Source organism: Acanthaster planci, linkage group LG17, assembly GCF_054643075.1.
Source record: "Acanthaster planci isolate LZ-2023a linkage group LG17, COTS_SCS, whole genome shotgun sequence".
Classification (NCBI taxonomy): domain Eukaryota; kingdom Metazoa; phylum Echinodermata; class Asteroidea; order Valvatida; family Acanthasteridae; genus Acanthaster; species Acanthaster planci.
Window position 1 is genome coordinate 12,566,023 of NC_141793.1, and position 20,078 is coordinate 12,586,100.

At 42.2% G+C, this 20,078-nt stretch overlaps 2 protein-coding genes and 1 non-coding gene across 6 annotated transcripts; 2 read left to right on the top strand and 1 right to left on the bottom strand.

Moving 5' to 3' along the window:
- Positions 1-20: 20 nt before the first annotated feature.
- Positions 21-3,287, top strand: dcakd (dephospho-CoA kinase domain containing). Of its 2 annotated transcripts, none has more exons than XM_022224087.2 (5): positions 21-151; positions 454-606; positions 894-1,097; positions 1,297-1,384; positions 1,887-3,287. In XM_022224087.2, the coding sequence occupies exons 2-5, from the start codon at positions 495-497 to the stop codon at positions 2,167-2,169; spliced, it is 687 nt and encodes a 228-aa protein (XP_022079779.2). In that variant the 5' UTR covers positions 21-151; positions 454-494; the 3' UTR covers positions 2,170-3,287. The 2 variants fall into 2 exon arrangements, with proteins under 2 accessions (XP_022079779.2, XP_087004195.1); XM_087148069.1 differs by lacking the exon at positions 21-151 and adding an exon at positions 194-317.
- Positions 2,738-19,612, bottom strand: LOC110973348 (uncharacterized). Of its 3 annotated transcripts, XM_087148039.1 has the most exons (15): positions 19,462-19,612; positions 16,596-17,246; positions 16,140-16,208; positions 14,738-14,762; positions 13,293-13,406; positions 12,775-12,914; positions 11,660-11,903; positions 10,410-10,883; positions 9,992-10,199; positions 9,703-9,892; positions 7,746-7,814; positions 7,256-7,342; positions 6,180-6,413; positions 5,518-5,622; positions 2,738-3,919 (listed from the first exon to the last, which is right to left on the bottom strand). In XM_087148039.1, the coding sequence occupies exons 2-15, from the start codon at positions 17,226-17,228 to the stop codon at positions 3,812-3,814; spliced, it is 2,700 nt and encodes an 899-aa protein (XP_087004165.1). In that variant the 5' UTR covers positions 17,229-17,246; positions 19,462-19,612; the 3' UTR covers positions 2,738-3,811. The 3 variants fall into 3 exon arrangements, with proteins under 3 accessions (XP_087004165.1, XP_087004167.1, XP_087004166.1); XM_087148041.1 differs by lacking the exons at positions 14,738-14,762; positions 19,462-19,612 and having other exon boundaries at positions 16,596-16,668; XM_087148040.1 differs by lacking the exons at positions 5,518-5,622; positions 6,180-6,413; positions 7,256-7,342; positions 7,746-7,814.
- Positions 19,613-19,725: 113 nt separating this feature from the next.
- Positions 19,726-19,798, top strand: Trnam-cau (transfer RNA methionine (anticodon CAU)). The gene has a single exon. It is a non-coding gene; the product is annotated as a tRNA-Met (tRNA).
- Positions 19,799-20,078: the final 280 nt, after the last annotated feature.

Genomic DNA, 20,078 nt, shown 5'->3' on the forward strand with positions numbered 1-20,078 from the left:
GAGCATTTTTTTTTGGTCACCTGACATCGAGAGCGTAGATAACCAATATAATGATGAACGCTGGGGAAGTAATAACTTCAGCATTCACGTAACTGTAATTACTTGTTAATGGAAATCTCTAGAAAAGTGTATTTGGTTTGGATTTCATAAGGTAAGTTTAGCACAGTGGCTACAGGTACATGTACATACACAGACTAGACGTGCTGTTCAGACATGTAATAAAATTGATAGATGTACATGTACGCTCATTTTGAGTTAGTATTGTTTTTTGAAATGTCAGATAAACTACCATGATCTACTCGTGAATACAGCACACGGTAGGAAATAGTCAACCTCGTACACATACACTTTCAAATTTTCGTTACTTCTCATCATAAACATGTTTGCCCGAAGACTCTTGCCATATACATGTAATTAAATTAAGAAAACATCTTGTTTCCATGGTTACCACAGCTTGGCGATACTGATACATTTGGGGGACACAATCCCGAGCCATGTATTTGATTGGTCTGACTGGTGGCATTGCATCTGGTAAGAGCACCGTCTCCAACTTCTTCAGAGAGCTGGGATGTCCGGTCATCGATGCCGATTTGATTGCTAGAGAGGGTACGAATATCATACGTACAGAAATTTGTTAAGTAAAACAGGTTGAATCAATGAACATAAATGGATAAATCCATAAATACTTATCACTTGCTAATCACATACTTAAACAGATTTTCAATCCCATAATCTCCTTAAAACTTACCCAACCATTACATGATACAATGCACTTCCTAGTTCTTTGGAGTTCGGTATGGTTGTAAGAAGAATCGTTCTTGTTTTTACCCTACCTGTTGATCGGTATGGTTGTAAGAAGAATCGTTCTTGTTTTTACCCTACCTGTTGATCAGTGGTTGTGCCCAACAGACCCTCCTGGAAGCTGATTGTTAAACACTTTGGCAGTGACATACTGCAAGAGGACGGTACCATTGACAGACCTAAATTGGGGAGGATTATCTTTGGCAATGATGACAAGAGACACCTGTTGAACTCATGTACTCATCCTTACATCCAGAAGGAAATGATGTGGAGAGTGTTCAAGTACTTCCTGAAAGGTCCGAGCTATAGCTTTGAAGCATATGACATTTTTATGTTCCTGAGCAAGGTTTTTATCTTAAAATTATTCTATTTGTTTTTCTAAGTATTTCCTTCAAACTTCATCAGAATTGTGCTTACATCATTTTGTGAAGTGACTTTGGAGACATAAAATGATTTTTGCATTTTCTGTTCAGTTGCTCGTTACTGTTTCCACAGGTCATCCGTATATTATCTTGGATATTCCTCTTCTACTAGAAGGAAGTGCCTTGAGGAAGTTCCTACGGAAAGTTATTGTGGTATACTGGTAAGTTTAAAGACTCTCAACAGATTCTCTGCTATATTTTTAGTTTCAATGTATCTAACATTTCTGCAACCTTCCTAGGATTGGGTTTCCACATACATGCATCAGGAATTTTTTTTTTCACAAGAGGAACTTGAAGTAAATGAACAAGTTTTATAAAAGGATCCAGAACTGAACTTTGGGTTCATCATTGAAAACAAGGTTGTTTCTGAGGTGAATTAAAACTAGCTGGCAATATACATTGCCCAAAAAATGTTAAGGAACAATTTTTATTTTGTGTCTACTTTATATGTTGTACTGCTGAAAATGTTGTTGATGTTGATGTTTCGGGCCATTTTGGTTATTTTTTACTTGAATGAGAACACAATCTAGACTAACAAAAAATGAAGACAAACTAGACCCCCACTCATTGCTTGGAAAAACATACAAGTTAGGAAAACAACGACCCGTAACTTTTTTGAGTAGTACACACACCTTTCATCCTGGACTTATTTTTGTCTCTTAGCGATGAGGAAACTCAGCTCAACAGACTCATGACGCGCAGCCACCTCAGCCAAGAGGACGCCCTCGCAAGGATCAGCTCCCAGATGCCATTGTGTGAGAAACGCAAGCAAGCTGATTACATTATTGACAATTCAGGCAGCGTCGCAGACACCAAGCTGGCGGTAGACTACCTGAACAGACAGTTCCAGACATCGTATGCTCACTGGAAACTCCGACTGATTTTGGCAGTGGGAAGCATTGGGCTCACTTTAGCTATCTATGGACTTTTGAAAATTGTTTTATGATTTGTGTTATGGGTTCTAATTGTTTTACAAGATTCCAAATCGAATCATCACGGTAAGATCACATCAACACAGCTTAGAAAATCCTGTACAGTTACTTTCATCTGAATGGTTCCCTCTGTAACAATACGTGAAATGGGTTGCTGATATCCAGAGGTGTGAAGGTACCCTGGAACCTTGTCCCAAATTATCGACTTGACAGTCCAAACCATTCATCATTTGGGCAGTGTTAGTTGAACGACAGTTAACTACAGTCATCACTCCAACTTGCCCTTCGAAATTCAATTTCTCACGACCCACTGCAAGGAGTAGATTCTTCAAATTGAAGCTTGGCCCATCTCGTGGCAACATGAGTTGGTTGTTACTAACTCTGATGCAGCAAATACCAGGCATGAATATGCAAGATACTGTAAATGTTGCAGTTTCTAACAGCACGTCGGAAGAAAATCAGGAAGGAATAATTGGCCAATCCGGGGAAATGCTACATATAAGTAAAGCTCTCATGAGAATGATACCAGTTTCATGTTTTTCAACTTCCTTTGGTTACTGAACAACATGTGTCAGAGGTATGTACATGTTACAACTCAATTTTGTTGCTTTATTCTTTCACCAGAGGGACAAATGTTACAGGACACTTTTCTTTTATTTCACAACGGAAACTCGGAGGAAGATGGCACTCAAATGTTAATCTGACGACAAAAGTTCATGGCATAAAAAAAATGAAAGTCTGACGGAAACAATCAAGAAATGTGCGAGTCTTATCACCTGATAGGAACATTAAAAGACAATTTTCTCACTACATCTGTGACAGCTTGGTAAAACATGTACTGAAAGTATTTAAAAAAATAATTTAAACACAGGTGTAGGAGTCTGATCAAAGTGTTCAAAAATTACCCAGTAGAGTGTACATGTATGTGTATTCAGAATCCAACTTGAAACCAAAGTACCCAATGTTACTCATTGAGGTGCATCCAGGGGTACACTGTGTACGCAGCTGTACCTAGTCCACCTATTCATGCCCATATCAAATTAAACCAAGGTACGCATAACATTCCAGGTGGTGCTCATGTTAGATAAAAATGTACCAGTCTTTCTTCAAAACAGATTTTACTTTATGACTAAGTGATTTGGCCTTTACTTCACCCCCATATGTTTAACCCAATATACAATGTACCCAGCTGTACCCATTAACACTGCATCAAAATACTTGGACACCACCGACTTCCACCCAGAACCATCAGACCCTGCTGTAGCCCAATGTTGTAAGAGAAAACATCACATAACAAGTTAAATGACCTGTCACAAGCAATGGTGAAAAGTGACAACGGAATACTTTTGTTACAATTCACTTGGACAGCTTGTGACCTGATTTCAACCTGGAGGTCTTGTGTTGGTTTAGTGATGGTCTTTTGGGGTACTGTGATGGTCTTGAGAGGTCTTGTGAGATCTTGCAAGGTGCTGTGACAGTCTTGTGGGGTACTGTGTTGGTTTTAAGAGGTCACAACAACACTGCTGTAGCCAGGCCTAAATCCAAACATGGTTGGAGAAGGTGGTGTGACAATACTATTTCCCATTAACTGCACCCAGTTGTACCCATTACACTCCACAGAAATGCATTCAGAGCACCCATTTCAACCCAGGTTCATTAGATCCTGGAGTAACCCGGCCCGGATCCAAATGGCCCTGGAGGGGGTGGCGGAAGCAGGGATCTTCCCCTGAGTGGCTCACCGTAGCTCCCCGTAGGATCTGGTCTCTGAAACAAGAATTTTTAGAAGAAACCGGGAGTAAGATGAAGGTTTTGAAGAATTTTGCATAGAGGTGATTGAATGATTCCTCTTGGCAGATCATCGGTTCAATTTTGCATCTCGGATGTGCCACCTGCCTCATCCCATCCCGGAGGTGGTGCTAGCTGCCCTAAGAAATATCACTGTCCAAATAACTGATTGAGGGTTCCGTTTGGGAACACTCAATGTTGCCAGTCTCCTCTTGATAAATTAACTGATCCATTAAGCCCCACCTCACTGTGTTCAGATCAATTACAGCCACAATTCATGTCTGACATGCAGACATGCACAAACATGTAAAAACATGTAGTGTGGCACTGGAGAAGATTACGTGTTAAGCGCCTACATGCACAGTGGGCGGGGCTTACTGGATCGGCTCATTGATGAGCAGCATATAACATTCCCAGCAATGAACACAACAATGCGCAGACCTTCCTGGTTGTTTGCAAAAGTATAGCAAACTGTATCAGTGACACAAAATCATTTTCTGAACAAAACTTGGCCAGTTTTGTCCGACGTGTAGTTACCTTGTCAAGTCAGATGCATTTGTCCTGATATTGAGACAAATCCAGACAATGCCATTTTAACACTTTGTTGACTAACATCAACAAAAACAAATCATACACTGTCAACATGACACTGTACGCTCCGTACAACGTCTTCTCATTCTGGTGTAAAGCCCAACTGGTGTCAAGCGGCCAAACTCACACAGTGACCACTACAAAATTCCACAATCATTAATGTGTACTCCTGTGGCACACTGAGATAGGGGCCCTACGTATTAAAAAAGCAATGGTGCATTTACATGCAGCGTACATGTAAAGGCATTTTATATGTTGGCTCTTCTGTCCAACAGAAGACTATGTTGTTTTCGCTGATCCAGATGGTGAACAAAGGACTATTTGTTTGACCATTTCCTGCATTCTGATGGCCTCAGCAGGTCATGAAACCAACAATGTTCTCAGGGCTTGAGATAAGTAGACTGCAGGGGGTGTAACCTTTTTTTAAGTGCTTGGCAGAAAAAAAAAGGAGAACATAAAATAAGTCAAGGACAATCAATACAACAACGATGAGGTGAAGTTTATTGTCTCACTAGGAAATAAAGAATGATGCATAAATTATTCAAACACTTTGTGGACTATAATGTAACTTCATTTAAAAATAAACTTAAGATGGTAAAACGTACTGCAAAATATCACAGGGACTCTGCCAATATACCTGTCATAAATGTTCATGTTCAGAATATTGTAAATGTCAAGGGAAAACTACTAGGTTTTGTAGGAAGAAAAGTTACACGTACATGTACCACCTTTTCCAGCAATGGAAATGGTGGGAAATATAAGTAATAAAAGATACGTAGAACCAACTTGGTTGATATTTTTGCCATTGTTGAACTTATTACCAAAAGCCATATCGGTGGGCTGTGGTGTCGTATTTACATATCATTGACAGGATGCATAGAAATATTTCAGCGGAACATCTGTATGTTACAAACCCTGGATTCCAACTACGCCGAATAAACCCAGGACGCTCCGAATACTCAAAGGCCATGCAAGGACATACTCACGTCTCCCGTTAGCTTAGATTCATACATTTGCAAGGCTTGAGACAGTGTTTCTGTGACTTGCTTGGCAAGATGGGCGTCTGCTTCGTTAGTAATCATGGACTGAGACTGGAAATGGGACGAGAAAGAAATTTCAAGACAAACCTCAGGATACAATCTGAAGGTGAATCATTCTTAATTCTTGGCCCAATTTTGTCTCCATGGCAAAACCTTTTACCATTTTACCGGAGACTTGATGAGAAGTAAGAGTACCTTTTTAACAGCGGAGAGATGAAATTCAAATTCTTATGTCAGTAAACTTGGCTGTATGGTGGTATCTTACTGCTTGCTAGTTTTGTGTAATTCTGCCTTTCTTTACACGTCTCAGGTCGTCTTCCTGCTCAAAGTTGGCTCCCTCTAAATTTCTTTGGGGGGGCGGCTGTTGGGGCTTTGAAGGGACAGTTAATGCGGAGGTAAATTTTCGTACACTGCAAGGACTTCTTTCTTTCCTTAAGTTAGACAAATTTATTTCTGATGGAGAAATCATTAGATTAGCACAGCACCTTTATCCAAGATAATTCAGGGTTCATTTACCCAGCTTGACTTTATACCGGTAGACTGACAGTTCTTTACTGGGTGTACATCTTACAATCAAGTATGAAAACGAATCAGGAGTTAAAACTGACCAAGTTGGCAAACATTTCTTGTACGGCTGCACCTCCACTGGGGGCTGTAGTGGGTTTGCTGCTGGTGGTGTATCCTGTCGACATGCTTGCCGATGATGACACTGATGTTGTTGATGTAGGCGGTTTCTTGAGGCAACTCTTCAGGCCTGAGGAGGGTTTGGGGGTCGGATTCAAACGCCCAAGCTCCTCTAGGCTGACCGTGATTTTTGATTCGGTAGTGAAGGTAGACCGTGGCTAGACAAAGGCAGCAAATACAATGACCAATCAGGATTGTTTTGTCAAAGAGGAGCGTAGATTATCACATGAACAGAGCCAAGAATCAAATACGGACTTTCAGGGGCTAAGCAATGGAGGGGGGGTATATGCCCCAAATTATTAATTCCAATCAGCAAATAGAGCTTCGCTCGGCAATTGAATCCAAAATTGGTACATAAACGATACATGTTGGCCATCGGCATTTCCTGTGAAGCATGAAATGTAGCACACCATGGATTAACAATTTCTGTACTTCATGAATTGTCCACACCATCAGGTAGGCAAACAAGTTACAAGTTGGCAAATTGACCCAAGCACCCCCCCCCCAAAGAAAATACCTTCGCTACGCCCCTGGAGGCTTTCCAAAACCGACCAACAATGACACTTGAACAGACATTTTCAGCTCGAATAATGCTCAGGTACCCCGAGGAAGAGTAATTTCACGAAAGGCTACCGCAGGATTGGCACCACACTCAATTGCATTTCTCACATATCCTTAAAAGTACAGTCCACCATCTGCAGTTTTCCAAAAGTAATATATTAATATTATTTTTCTCGGTAAATTCTGTATCCACCGAGCTGAAACTTTCAGGTTTGTTCTTAGGCAAACCCTTTTAGATTTTGAGTGATTTTGTGGCCTCAAAGGAACATAACACACAAATGACAAACACACAGACTGTCCCATCAAACCCGAGGAGTACTTTGGCAAGTTGTTACTCTCTTGTGATCAGATACATTTAGCACACACATACATATGCAAGCCTGACATCAGTTCAGTCCTGGCATCTTCTAGTCTACAAGGTTCATGACATTTGACCTACCATGGGGTCAGAGGTCATCGGATACATAGAGCTACTCGACCCTGGTTGAGCACTGTAGTTGTTTCCACCTCCAAAGCTAGTGACATTCTGCCGAACAACCAAAGTAAACCGAAAAATTGTCAACACCAAAAATCTTTTTACATGTATTTCATTAAATATCTGATCTTCACTTCTTCTACATCACCTCATCCCTACCCCTAAAACAATCTCTCCGGTTAATGCTAAACAGCCAAAAATACAAGGTAGTTTATTTTTATTTTGTCTTGAGAACACTATAGCAAGAAAACTCAGGTAGATGTGGGATAAAATCTGAGATAAACTTTGCAGAGAATGGTAGTTTTCTTTTATTGTTTGCTTTGCAAATTCTCTCAGAATGTCCATTGGTTCCTGTATAAAAGTACTCAGAATGAACTTTGAGCCGATATCTGAATAAAAGTATGGCATACAGACCCTTATCTCTCTTGCCCAACAAACTTGAATTCTGCAATACCTGATTGTTTGAGTGGTTATCTTGACGACTCTCAAGTCTCTTTATCCCACCTTGTTCAATCGTTTCCGGCTTCAATGAATTTGTAAAAAACAACGAGGAATTAATTTGTTAGAAATATTATTTCGTAGCTACTGCTTACAGATTATTTCAGAAGAAAAAAAAACTAAAAGAGACAAGGGTGTGCTTAATATCTCCATTCTTACAAACTCTTCCAGAATGCAGGAAATCATGCAGAAATGAAGTCAATTCAATTTCCAAGACAAGGTGATTCAATAACAGTGAAATTAATTCTCAAATATTGATAGTTAGAACAAATGTACATTACTTTATATTTGTGTCTGGCGTGTGCTATAATACACAATTCAGTTGTAAATTTTATATCATGGAGCGATCTAAACAGTAAATTCTACTCTTGTATTTTTTCTAACACCAAAGTTTCATTTAATACAAAAACTGCAGACATATATGTCTGTAGAGAAGGGATTCTCACCTTTTCCATTCCTAGTTTCATCCAAATCCAGGGAACCTAAATACAAGTTCAGCGTATGGACATCAAGAACAATGTCGAGTATTGTTCTTCAGCAGTTGCCACTGGCAACGGCTGGGCTGGGGACGGCAGCAGGACAAATTGTGATCAGGTTTACCTGAATCCCTCTAAATAAATTTTTCTCAGCCAAAGTTAAACTTTGACTTGAGATTTCCTCCAAGTAAATGCTATTCAAAGACAAGACTGAACTTCCACTTCAGAGACTCCATGTATGTGTCAGGTAACACCATCGGTTACCAGCAGCCTTGTGCTTGTCAGTTTCCAAGCACGTCAGAAAAACCAGTGATAAACATTAAACAGATAATTCACTATGCTGACAATATAAACATTTTTTTGACTAGAGTTCAATCATGTGACTGACAGTCATAGGCTGGAAGTAGATGACAATTTGATGAAACGCGCCGGAACTTGATCCAAAATATTTTGTATTACAAACTCCGATCGTATCCCCAAAGCTTCAAGATTTTCTCAGGAGTAAACAAATATGTTACTCTTGAAAATGTTAGCTTTCATTTACATTGAATCAATTCATTGAATATTCATTCAAACGTAAAATCTCAATGCTACCATTGTAGTTTTACCGGTATTTTGAAACAACAATTGATGTTTCAAGGCTACATTGTATAAACATTTCACATTTGCTACAGACGTGAAAATATAGTATTTGGAACGGTACAGTGCAATCCATTGTAGATGGTGCACCGTAACTTTTATTTTCTCAAAACATCCAATGTTTTGAATACTGTCACTCGGAGCGTGACAAAATTACACATCGATCTTCAAACACCTGATGTGTGCTTTGATCTCCGTCAAAGCACAGCAATGTCTGAACACAGTCTGATAGGGATCTGAATAAATTAACTGCAGTCACATACACACCTCCCAATATGTGATCGCATTGGGTTTCACATTAACGTTTAAAAGACAGGTTTCATGCAACTTACGACTGGATGAAAGTTGTCGGAACACTCTTTTTTGTTCCGAGCATGCATCCATAACAATATAAGTAACTCCATTAAAAATACTTCTCAGTACAAATGCATGGCCTTTGTACTGATGAAGATAAAACGTCACATAAGCTACAGTTGTAGACCTTTTCTTTCGCATGTAAGCTTTGTCAGTAGCTGCAACCAGGCTTTAACCCATAGCTATGTCCGGATTCTTGCAGATAAAATCTTACATGCAGCAAAATCCAACAAGGGTAAAACAAGACCACAGATTAAGTGCAACAAAGTGCAATATTGGACTTGGCACTGCGCAATTACAGTCACGTTTCAGTAGTGTCGCATTTTAATTCAAAGGGTTTTTGGAGCTAGGGCAACATTACATTTTTAACAACATGAGCAAAGTATTATGGAAACTGATGAAACAAATGGGACTGCGAGACAATAATCTGTGGTAGTCACTCACGATCTTGTCTCTGTAGCTGAGTGGCTCGTGAATTGGGGGCGGCAACAAGTCACGGTCGCGGTCACGGTCATGATCATCGTAGACGTCACTGCGTGGCTGCCTCTTGGTGGAACCAAAGCGACGCTCAAACTCCCTCAAGATGAAGGCATCGCTGACAACCGAGTCTCGGGTCAACGAGTCCAGGATCTCACTGGAAGCGGGAATGAGTTTTGAGAAAGGCATCCAACACAAACCTGGACTCACTGTAGAATTTACTAAAAGAAAAAGGTTTGAAGACTTCACAACTTACCTCTTGATGGTTTCAATTTCCTCTCGCCTTGAGGGCGGGGGAAGGTCATAGCCTCCTCCTAGATCAGCAGTATCTTCGTACGGGTCAAAGCTACGTCCACGACCCCTTGGGCCCAAGGGGTCTCCAAAGCCTTCATCCATGTCAGGCCCCCTTCCAAGGCCAGAGCCAAACCCAGCCCCACTTCTGGGTGGAGCACCCTGCCCAAATCCTTAAAAGTAGATTGAACAGAAGTAACGAGGGGGAGGTCAAAACTAAATATCAGAACATGGGAATATGTTAAAAGACTTCTGAAATCTTCTGATGGCAAATTCCCTCTTCAAAATCTTTAGTTCCAATTTAGAATCCTTCTCCTCTCCCCTGGTCAACTTAAATTATAAAATCAAAAACCTATTTTACTTCAAATGGTTATGATACTCACCTCTGCCCAATCCGCCACTATCAAGACCAGAGCCACCACCAAACTGACCAATGTCATCACCAATGGGACCTCCAATTCCTCCCAAGTCACCAAATCCACCAAGCTCAACACGAAATCCATGACCTCCAGCTCCACCACCGCGACCTCTGCCTGAACCACTGCGACCTCCAGTAGCACTTCCAAAGCCCCCAACACCACCACCGCGACCTCCAGAGGCGCCTCCGAAACCCCCAACACCACCGCCGCGACCTCCAGGGGCACTTCCGAAACCACCAACTCCACCGCCGCGACCTCCTGAGGTACCTCCGAAACCCCCCGCTGCACCACCGCGACCTCCAAAGCCCCCGGCAGCACCACCACGACCTCCAAAACTACCACCACGACTTCCAGCACCACCACCCCGACCTCCAGCACCACTTTGCAGATTCTGGGTGTAGTTTTTAGCACTGGCTGTGGGCACTGGCTTCTTAGGAACTGTCAGTTGGAATAACAAGACAGTGGCATTACACACTGAACTAAAAACTATACTTTTAACCAAAGATTATATAGCACCGCATAGCAGCCCAAGATGGGTAATTCGGCCATAAAGGTGTTATCACCATGGGCGCCATTCGAGTGTGAACATTTACGTGTGTGCGTGCCTGTCGCGGTGCCTGCGCATTAACATGCACTGCGCTGTCGTAGTCCAACCAGAATGGCGCCCATGTGATAACAACGTTTTACACGTATTCATGGTGAAGTTCCCCATCTTGCGCCGCTATGTGGTGCTATACGATCTTTCCTTTTAACCCTAACCACCCTCAATTCTCCAAACTCCTTCAAGCAGTTTGGGAGGATTGTGAAGGATGTACTGTGTTAATGTTTTGGGGTAGACCTTGTATTGTTTATGCTCTGACATGCCAAACAATATCGCTCGAGGATACCATTCCCACTGCCCCGACATAATGATAGGAATTTCCAGAGGATTTGGAAGGATTGAGGAAAAGGTCACCCCTCCAAGGAGCTATTCCAGAAATATCAGAGGATTTGGGATTTTGGCAGGGTAATCAGAGGATTTTGAAGGATTCAGGATATGCCTTAGCAAAAAGGACCTAAGGGGTAAAGATGAAGCTACACACACATGAATACATGCACTTACAGATCTTGAGAAATTTTAGGAAATTTTGACAAGTGTAATTTTAGTTTGTGAATGTGGAAGATTTCCGAGCTCTATCAGGCTACAGATAGTACTTACAAACCAACTATTTTACCTGGGACTCCCAAGTTTTCTGCTTTCACCCTCTTGACTTTGTGGGTCATGTTACAACACTCGCTGGCAATCTTGGGAATGATCTGCTTCAGTTTCTCGCTGATCTTATTGCGAGTAGCCCTCTTCTTACTGGCCTCCTCTTCCTCCGGGGTCATTTTTTGGGTTCCGTCCTCCTCCTTGGGCGCATCTTCTTCCACGTTGGCCAGGTTGTCCAGCATCTCAGCAACGTCTGGCTTTTTCAGTTTCTGTCAAATAAGAGGGTCACTACGGTCCTTATCAAGTTAACGTACTCTACCCTTCTTTACAATCAACAGAACTGCAAGAGGACTGGATTCTTTATACTGGACAACACAGGTTCCAATGTAGACACTAACTTTTTCTCTCCTAAGATTCTGTGCAGTTGCGAACTAGCTTGAGTAAACTGAGAAGCGGAAGTCTGTTGAGATAAATGTTTCTCAAAAGGGCCTTTCATTTCTTCCCTTTTCAGTCTTCAAGAAAGTTTCAGAGGTGGTTTTCTGATTGGAGTGGAATGCCGTGACCTTGAGGGTAAGAGCACTGCATTCACAGTCAGCGGGTAATGCCGCGCAGGTTGCGGGTTTGAATCCAGCCAGGGGCCATGGTGCGTGTGCCTTTGGGCAAGGCACTTTGTCACTCATTGCCTATCTCCACCCAGGAGTAATTGGGTACCCTGTGAGGGCAGAGATGGTTACTGTGGTTGATTTAGCTCCATTGCACCGAAATGGCAGCATCGAGCTGAGGGCATATGGAATGTTTCATGGGCACAGTGAGCAGGGGTAATAGTGATGGTAAGTGCAACCCTGTTGTTATTATTATTGATATGAGTATTCTTTACGAGATATACAATGTTTGATGAAAACTGCTACATTTTTCAATGTTTACCACTTTTGAATAGAACTGTTCCATTTTAACTTTAAAGAGCCACCAAAGGATAATACGATGGCTCAACGAATTTATCTGTCAAGCAAAAATATTAAGAACCAGTCTTGATCAATATGCACAGCACTGCAATGTTGCGGGTAACCTGTCATGTGCTCGGCAAGTGATATATTTGCAGGTCTGTGATATCAGCCTGTGTAAGCTGGCAAAGATTCTTACAACATAGGCCATGCGATGGCGGTAGCCAATCAGATGATAGATGATGTTGCCTTGTAAGGTACGGCAGTCACACAGCTCACACTCATAATCTGGGTCTGAATCACTTCCTTCGCGAATGATCTCTGTCACAAATTCCAATCCTAGTTACAAAAAAACAGAAAATGGACTGTTCAGATGAGAAATTTGAAGATTTTGGGGAGCCATATACTTCTGAGGGAGTCCGACGGTAAGTGAAATTCAACTCCTCAAGGTACAGAAAGTTGAATTGATGTCACTTTTAGAAGACAAGACACAAGAAAGGAAATCTAAAAAGTTGTGCAAACACAACGCTCACCTCCATGTCAGCACAAATAACTGTTCTGAGAGTGGACAGACTGTTTATTACAAATGGACTGAAAATTTGTTGCATTCTTCAAAAGTGGGGGCAAGACTCCAATCTCCCCCTATTAGTTTGCAGGAAGAGACTACCACAATCAGAGATTTTAGGACCTTGGTTTTCAAATCATTCTCCATCTTACCAACGACCGGCTCCTTGTTTTGAGGCAGCATCTCAGACAACACCTTCTTCTCGGTGTTCTCCATTTCTCGTTTCCTCTTTCGCTGTGCCAACGGTCCCACCTTAACAGGAGGCTCTAGTCAAACCAAGACCACACATGCTTCTGTTACTAAATGACAACCACAATTTTGTACTGTACATTTCAGGTCTGACCAACCTATATTTCAACTGTTTTAGCACCGCTGCCTACAGTTCCAACCATTAAGTTTACTTAAAAAGTTACGCTGTCTACTGCTCTCCCCAAATCATGTTTTTACCTTTGTAATTAAACAGTAGGTTGGTTATTTATTTCAATGTTTCTGATTAGTTCAATAGAACTGCATTCATTTTTAGTGACAGGGGAAGAATTTGCAATTGTGTCCTCAAGGGAACACTAGTCACAAATTTCCCTCGTTGGATTGCCAGATTCAGGTTAGTCAACATAGTTCTTGGCTCCAATTACAGACCACATGCTGGTCTCTAATTGCCAAGTTATTCATACAAATGATATAAATAACTTGTCTTACAGAGGGTACAACCTCAAATATTTATACAGGTTAAGCACATCAAATACAACCACAATGTTGAATAAAAGATGCTTTGTTGATCAGAACTGTTCACTTGTACATTTTCCTCTGAAAAAAAAAAAAATGGTACAATTGCACCATTCCCACAAAAGCATGATCTTTATGTAGTAAGACGAAAAGTATGAGTTATTGTGAGGTATTACCATGTAAAGTAAAATGTTTTCAGAGATTAAGAATTTCCAAACCAAGCATAAAATGTACTCAAGCTAACATGAATTTGTGCAGGAAGTGGATTCATCCATTTTGTACAAAAATAGAATGACGTTCAACAAATATGTTCTCAGGCCAGTTTAAAGTCAGTCGCATGATGAAATAATGGGCTTTTTAAATGATAAGGTCCGCGATTCTTGTAGGTTGCAAGTTTTTTGACATCTTGTTGTGATATTCACAACTCCCTGTTGCCTTGGCAACAAATTCTCTGATTGCAACACAATTCATTCACCGACCCAGAGGATTTGCATAACTGACGACATCATGTAAATCCTGCGCACCTATTGACTTGGAGAATTAGGATTGCTGACAAGGTCAAAGTTCAGTTGATTGAACTTTGTCCACTGACAGACTGAAACTGAGCTGAGATGACAATATAATTAGTGGGTTTCATGCGACGGACAATGAACTGGCCTCTTTGTTGTGGGTGACCAGCTAAACGGAATAGCTGGTGTCTATACAGGCATACTTGCATATTAATGGACTTCCCTGGTATTCTGCAAAGGCAAAATACCAGTCTGCTTACTGTCCCTTGGGTATTTTCCATAGAGAGATTTAACATTTGATTCGTGGGCTCAGGGGTTGCAGCTATGATTTTGACAAAATCAAAACTCTGCACCCGTCCACTCACCGCCATTTTGAAGGTTCAAGACATTCTAAATGCAGAGGGGGGAAAAGAGAAAACACAATCAGATTAGGGATGGAATTGCCCAGTTGCTTACTCCCACTAGGGAAGGAATGCTCCTTGAGCTCCAAACAGCACAAGCAAAGGCAAAACTCGAGATCAAAAATGTTGAATATTGAGTGTGGTTCCTATTATCTATACAGGCTAAGGTCAAGACATTAACCAATCTTGGTTAAACACTGGGGGGTGGGAGGAATAAAAACCAGTTGGCTATGCAACCTTTGTCAGTTCTGGCTTGAGTCCTTGAACTGCATGCTGTGGAAATGGAACTATGAACGTACACGGTATGTTACAAAGTTCTGGAGATAAGAAAACTCAACTTGGTTCTGTAGACGAAGACACAGTAGTTGGACAGTGTAGCCAACTACACGTGCCGTGAAGCATTACAGAACTACATGACGTTGAATTTTGTTGCGTTTACAAACCCAACTAGTCAATGGATCAGGACGCTAGATGATGCCATCATCTTTGCCAATTTAACACCTGTATACAATCTAGGAACCACACGAGTCATGATTTTTGATGACAACATTGCACCAAATGAAATATGAAAGCAATGGTGCAAAAACTTTGAAAATTGGACACATCTACCTAATTTGCTCCTCTATTGGTTATGACATTTTACTTAGTAACCGCAGCAGTATGGATACATTATAAAGTAACAGGAATTGGATGTACATAACATCCACATTTTAATCCTAACCTTCTTATAAAGTTAACAATAAACCAACCCTGTTGCCATTTGAATTAGGTACCCTTCCTTTCCAACCCCAATGTGACATATTAGTAGCATGCGGGATGCTACAGTCGATGCTCAAATCTACCCACATCTTGCAGCGCAGAGTTTGCAATGGCTACTCATTCCATCACAATTCATCAGGTCTGTGTGTTGGATTGCCACACACACACACAGAGCACAGTGGGGCATTTGGTTTCTATGAGCTACCTGAATGGTCAATTAAAAAACACCGCTCAGCCAATCATAGAATGATCTGCCGAACTGGTGTGCTTTTCCGTACACTTATCACGTTTGGGCAATGCATCAGTCTTGAGGCTGGTTCATACTACGCTCAAAAGCAGTGTCAGATAAAATATTCGCATCGCGAATTCGTAAAGGTTGAACACATTTCATCCCCACTGAAATTTTGCTGCGAACTTCTCCATGACGTCATATTCGCTTTCATGTTCCCTTACATTATGAACCGGCCTGTAGACTTGTGAAGCTATCGGGAACACAATTTCATTGTAAACTGTCAGGACAGGGAAATTATAGAAGCCATTAGAACTGAACTCATCCGCCAAATCTGTGTTGTGGATGAAAGTGTCACTACTACATGGAGGCCCATACCTGTTTATGACGCACCCCATTCAAGTGGGCTTGGTAGTTGTTTGGCCCGGTTGTTTTAGCATTGCAGAGCTGTGAATTGAGAAGAAAAAGGCACTCTTGAGGATAAACCACTTCACTGATTTTCTTATCCATTCCTGGTCCATATTGTTTCATCTTTGTATGACAGGGCCCCTAGTAAGAACAGTTCATTGATAACTGATGGGGCTGCCCTGGTAAACTGAAATAGAATCCTGATTCAAGACCACAAACTGATGTTTGTCACCCATCCCAACTGCTTGAATCCATAATGATCACAGAGTTTGATGATGGTTTGTCTTTCTAGATATGGTGAGTCTCCTTCTGGTGCTTTTCTGACACCTCTGAGCATATCCTACGTTGAAACAATTGACAGACTGCAAGCCATGATCAAATTTGTACATATATGATAATTGATTGGTTGCTGAACTTGCAACTAACCTTGCACCAGTACTCATCAGGGAAATGACCCTTGTGATCCTGTAGATATCCCGACTCCGACGGAGTATCAAGCTTCATACTCCCTCCTCCACTTGCACCTCCCCTTGATGCCCCTCCCCTCGGAGGCCCTTGTGAGGCACCATGTCCCCCTAATGCACCTCTGCTGGCTCCCATGCCTCTCCCAGCGCCGCCCCTCATAGCTCCTCCATTGCCTCTACCAGACGCCCCTCCTCCAAACCGCCCCGATGAGCCACTCTGTCCAAACCCTCCTCCACCTCGCCCGGGGCCTCCCCCACGAGCTCCGCCTCCCCCCCGAGCTCCGCCTCCCCTCAGCCCCCCTCTTGCTCCGCCCCCACCAAATCCACCTGCGTTCATCCCACCTCCCCTGTTCATGCCACCTCCAAATCCCAAACTACCACCTCCGCCAAAGAAGTCGTTGCCTTCCATACCATTGTTTCCTGATGGAAGGGGTGGATTCTGTCCCGACAAAAAGCCAACATCGCCACTGAAATTCCCACCTCCAAAATTACCTCCGCCCCCTCCCATTCCATTGAATGAACCGCCTCCTCCTCCCATGCCACCAAACGATGAGGGAGGGTCCATCATAAAATTGGAGCCCTGATGCTGAAACATAACTGCTTTACTCAGGATCTAATTGAGAGAGGGAAGAGATATCAAAATTTTTTCTTAACTTTGAAAATCGTCCACCATATCACAGACAGAGTGATGAATCCATTAACCCCAACAGTGCCGGGCGTTGTTTGGCTTAGAGTACTCAGTACTACAAAATACTACGTAACACTCTGAGCCTGAAGGACCTAGCACTACAAATTACTATTTCTGGCTAGGTTTATTCCATTGTTACTCGTACAGAGAACAATGAAACCATGCATTCATAGTGCCACAGCACTGTATGGTACTTTGTCTTCTCTATGGTATTTTATGGCTTCAGAGAATAATAATGTCATGTCCTCTTACAAGCGACAGGGCTGAGTACTACATTTTACTACTAAGTAGTACTTTGTAGCATTCGGGACTGTTAGGGTTAAGGGCGATTGGTCTATCTGCGTGATTACTCAATATTTGTACAATATGTTTGTTTTCTTTTTGGACAGTTGCCAACAACCCTGCCACCAGCCAATCGCCTTTTCTTTCTACCTTGTGGTAGCAGATTATTTATACATTGCAAAAAAAGACAATAAACAGGTGGTAAAGTCAGAGATCTCAACACATGATCAAGTGATAGCACAAGGTGATCATGTGATTATGCTGATGGACTGATCGCACCCATCACATTGATAACTGGACCATGGCCAAATTGTATGAGCATTGCTATTTTTCCAGCATGTCCACTTTTTCCATGGGCCTCGGCTAGGGCATGCGCTGTTATGTTAAGTCGTTGGATAGGCCGGCGGGTGTTGCCTGTGACCGGCTTGCAATTGTGCAGTGTGTGTGGATAGAGCGGGCCGCCAGCGCACAGCAGGCCAGGCTGAGTGTACCATATTCCCAATATACACTCAGTGCACGAACACTCTGTATATGCATGCATGCCAAATGTTTGGGTGGCGCTGCGCGGTGTTCCAGTCGAATGTGAGCGATCACGGAATGATGTGTATGTCACTTTCCAGGCCGCTTTCCGTGTCCCTCGCTGAACAGGGGCAGTCGATATGCACGTGTAAGGTACTAAGGTGAAAAGAAAAAAAAAGGCACTGCCATCTTGGCGGTGAAACATGCTCACTTTTCGGAGGTATCACAGCCAAATGGGAAGGTACCGACGGCCAAGGCCCGTTATCACGTATTGAATGTACATGTGCGCACTCGTACTGCACTGTACCGAACCACACGTGCTATATAATCCCACCAAATTGCAGCAACCTCGTTTCTCCACGATCTGTGGGCCTTGGGCTGTGGGAAACTAGGGCAAGAAACTACGGGTGAGTTTGTTTTGTCAAACATTTCATTTTGCTGTGAAGCCGCTAGCGCGGGCTGGTTTCCAATCTGCGCTGCGAGCTCGCCGTGTGCACGGTTGACGGCGGAGGTGCGTTGTATAGGTCATTCACGCATGATTTTAATAGAAATTTCCATTATCAAAAACTGCACATCAGTTTCATGTTTGTCTTGCTTTTTGCGCAAAATGTATCACATATTGAGACACAAATCCAGCTATTTCCATCACTCATAATGGTCGGAGAATCCAACTTGCAAAAAAATCCTCCAAAGCCTCCGATGTGAAAAGAAAAAGATTCCTGCTTAGGCCTCTACAACTAGAAACCAACGTAAAAAACAATTATGGTATAAAACATGATGCTGAGGCGAATTAAAAGAGTCCAAGCACGGATTCGAACTCACACACCATTGGTTCCAAACCGTCCACCTTAACCACTCGGGAACAAGTGTGCAGCGATCCAGGTAATTTTAAATATATATTCCATCATGATGATCAGCTGCGTCATCGCACTTGCGCAGTCATGGCAGTTCAGTGCCATAATGATAGAAAATGGGAGATGCGTTATGGCTGCCGTAACGATAGCGACTTCGTTTCTAGAAACATGTACATGTACTGATGTAGGCCTATGCTATCCATGCCGCTTGTGAACTCCTCTCTCGACAATACTTAAGAGGCTTGTGCTTGTAACACCCTCGAGCACGGACGGGGCGAAGTGGAAATGGGGTGGAGTGACTTTGAAGCACTGAATCTGATGACACCTAACAACACTGACTAGCCTACTGACATTGTCGACTGCCATGACGGTACTGAGACTATCCTTTTTGCGAGGCCAAAATAAAAGCATCCAAAAGTCCTTTCTACAACAGAAATACACATTTAACATGATTATTATTTACATCATTACTGAACAAAACTTACTTCTGATAAAAGTACTTCTAATCTTCGACTAAACGCACGAAAATCGAACAAGAACACCTCGTGCGAATGCGTGGCTTTCCAAATTCTACGAAAGTCGTAAATTGTTGGTATCTGCAACCTAGTATATTACGCACACACCACATGCACAAAGCTTCAAACGTTGTGTGAACGGTTGGGACCAACGAACAAATACTGCGCACGCGTCAAGTGACGCAAGAATTTGTGCAATCTATAACTCATTTGGATTTCCCTACATTAGCAACTGCCTCGTTGGCGCAGTCGGCAGCGCGTCAGTCTCATAATCTGAAGGTCGTGAGTTCGAGCCTCACACGGGGCAAGAGTTTTTTTCCCCCCAAATTTTTGTTTTTTACTCTTTTGGATAAAGGAATTACATGTACATGACTAAACGTATCAGTAAATTCCTGATTAAAAAACTTTTTTTTTACTAATTTCTTAGGTAACTGCATTTCAAGGCACAAACAACACTCATTTCCAATAAACCACGGGAGGAAATTGTTTTATTTTCTCTAAAATATTTCTGACCCTGTGGCAATTAAGTTCGTTTCGAAATACCCCCTCCAAGCCATGTTTATTGGAGTTTGAAAGATCCTCGAGGA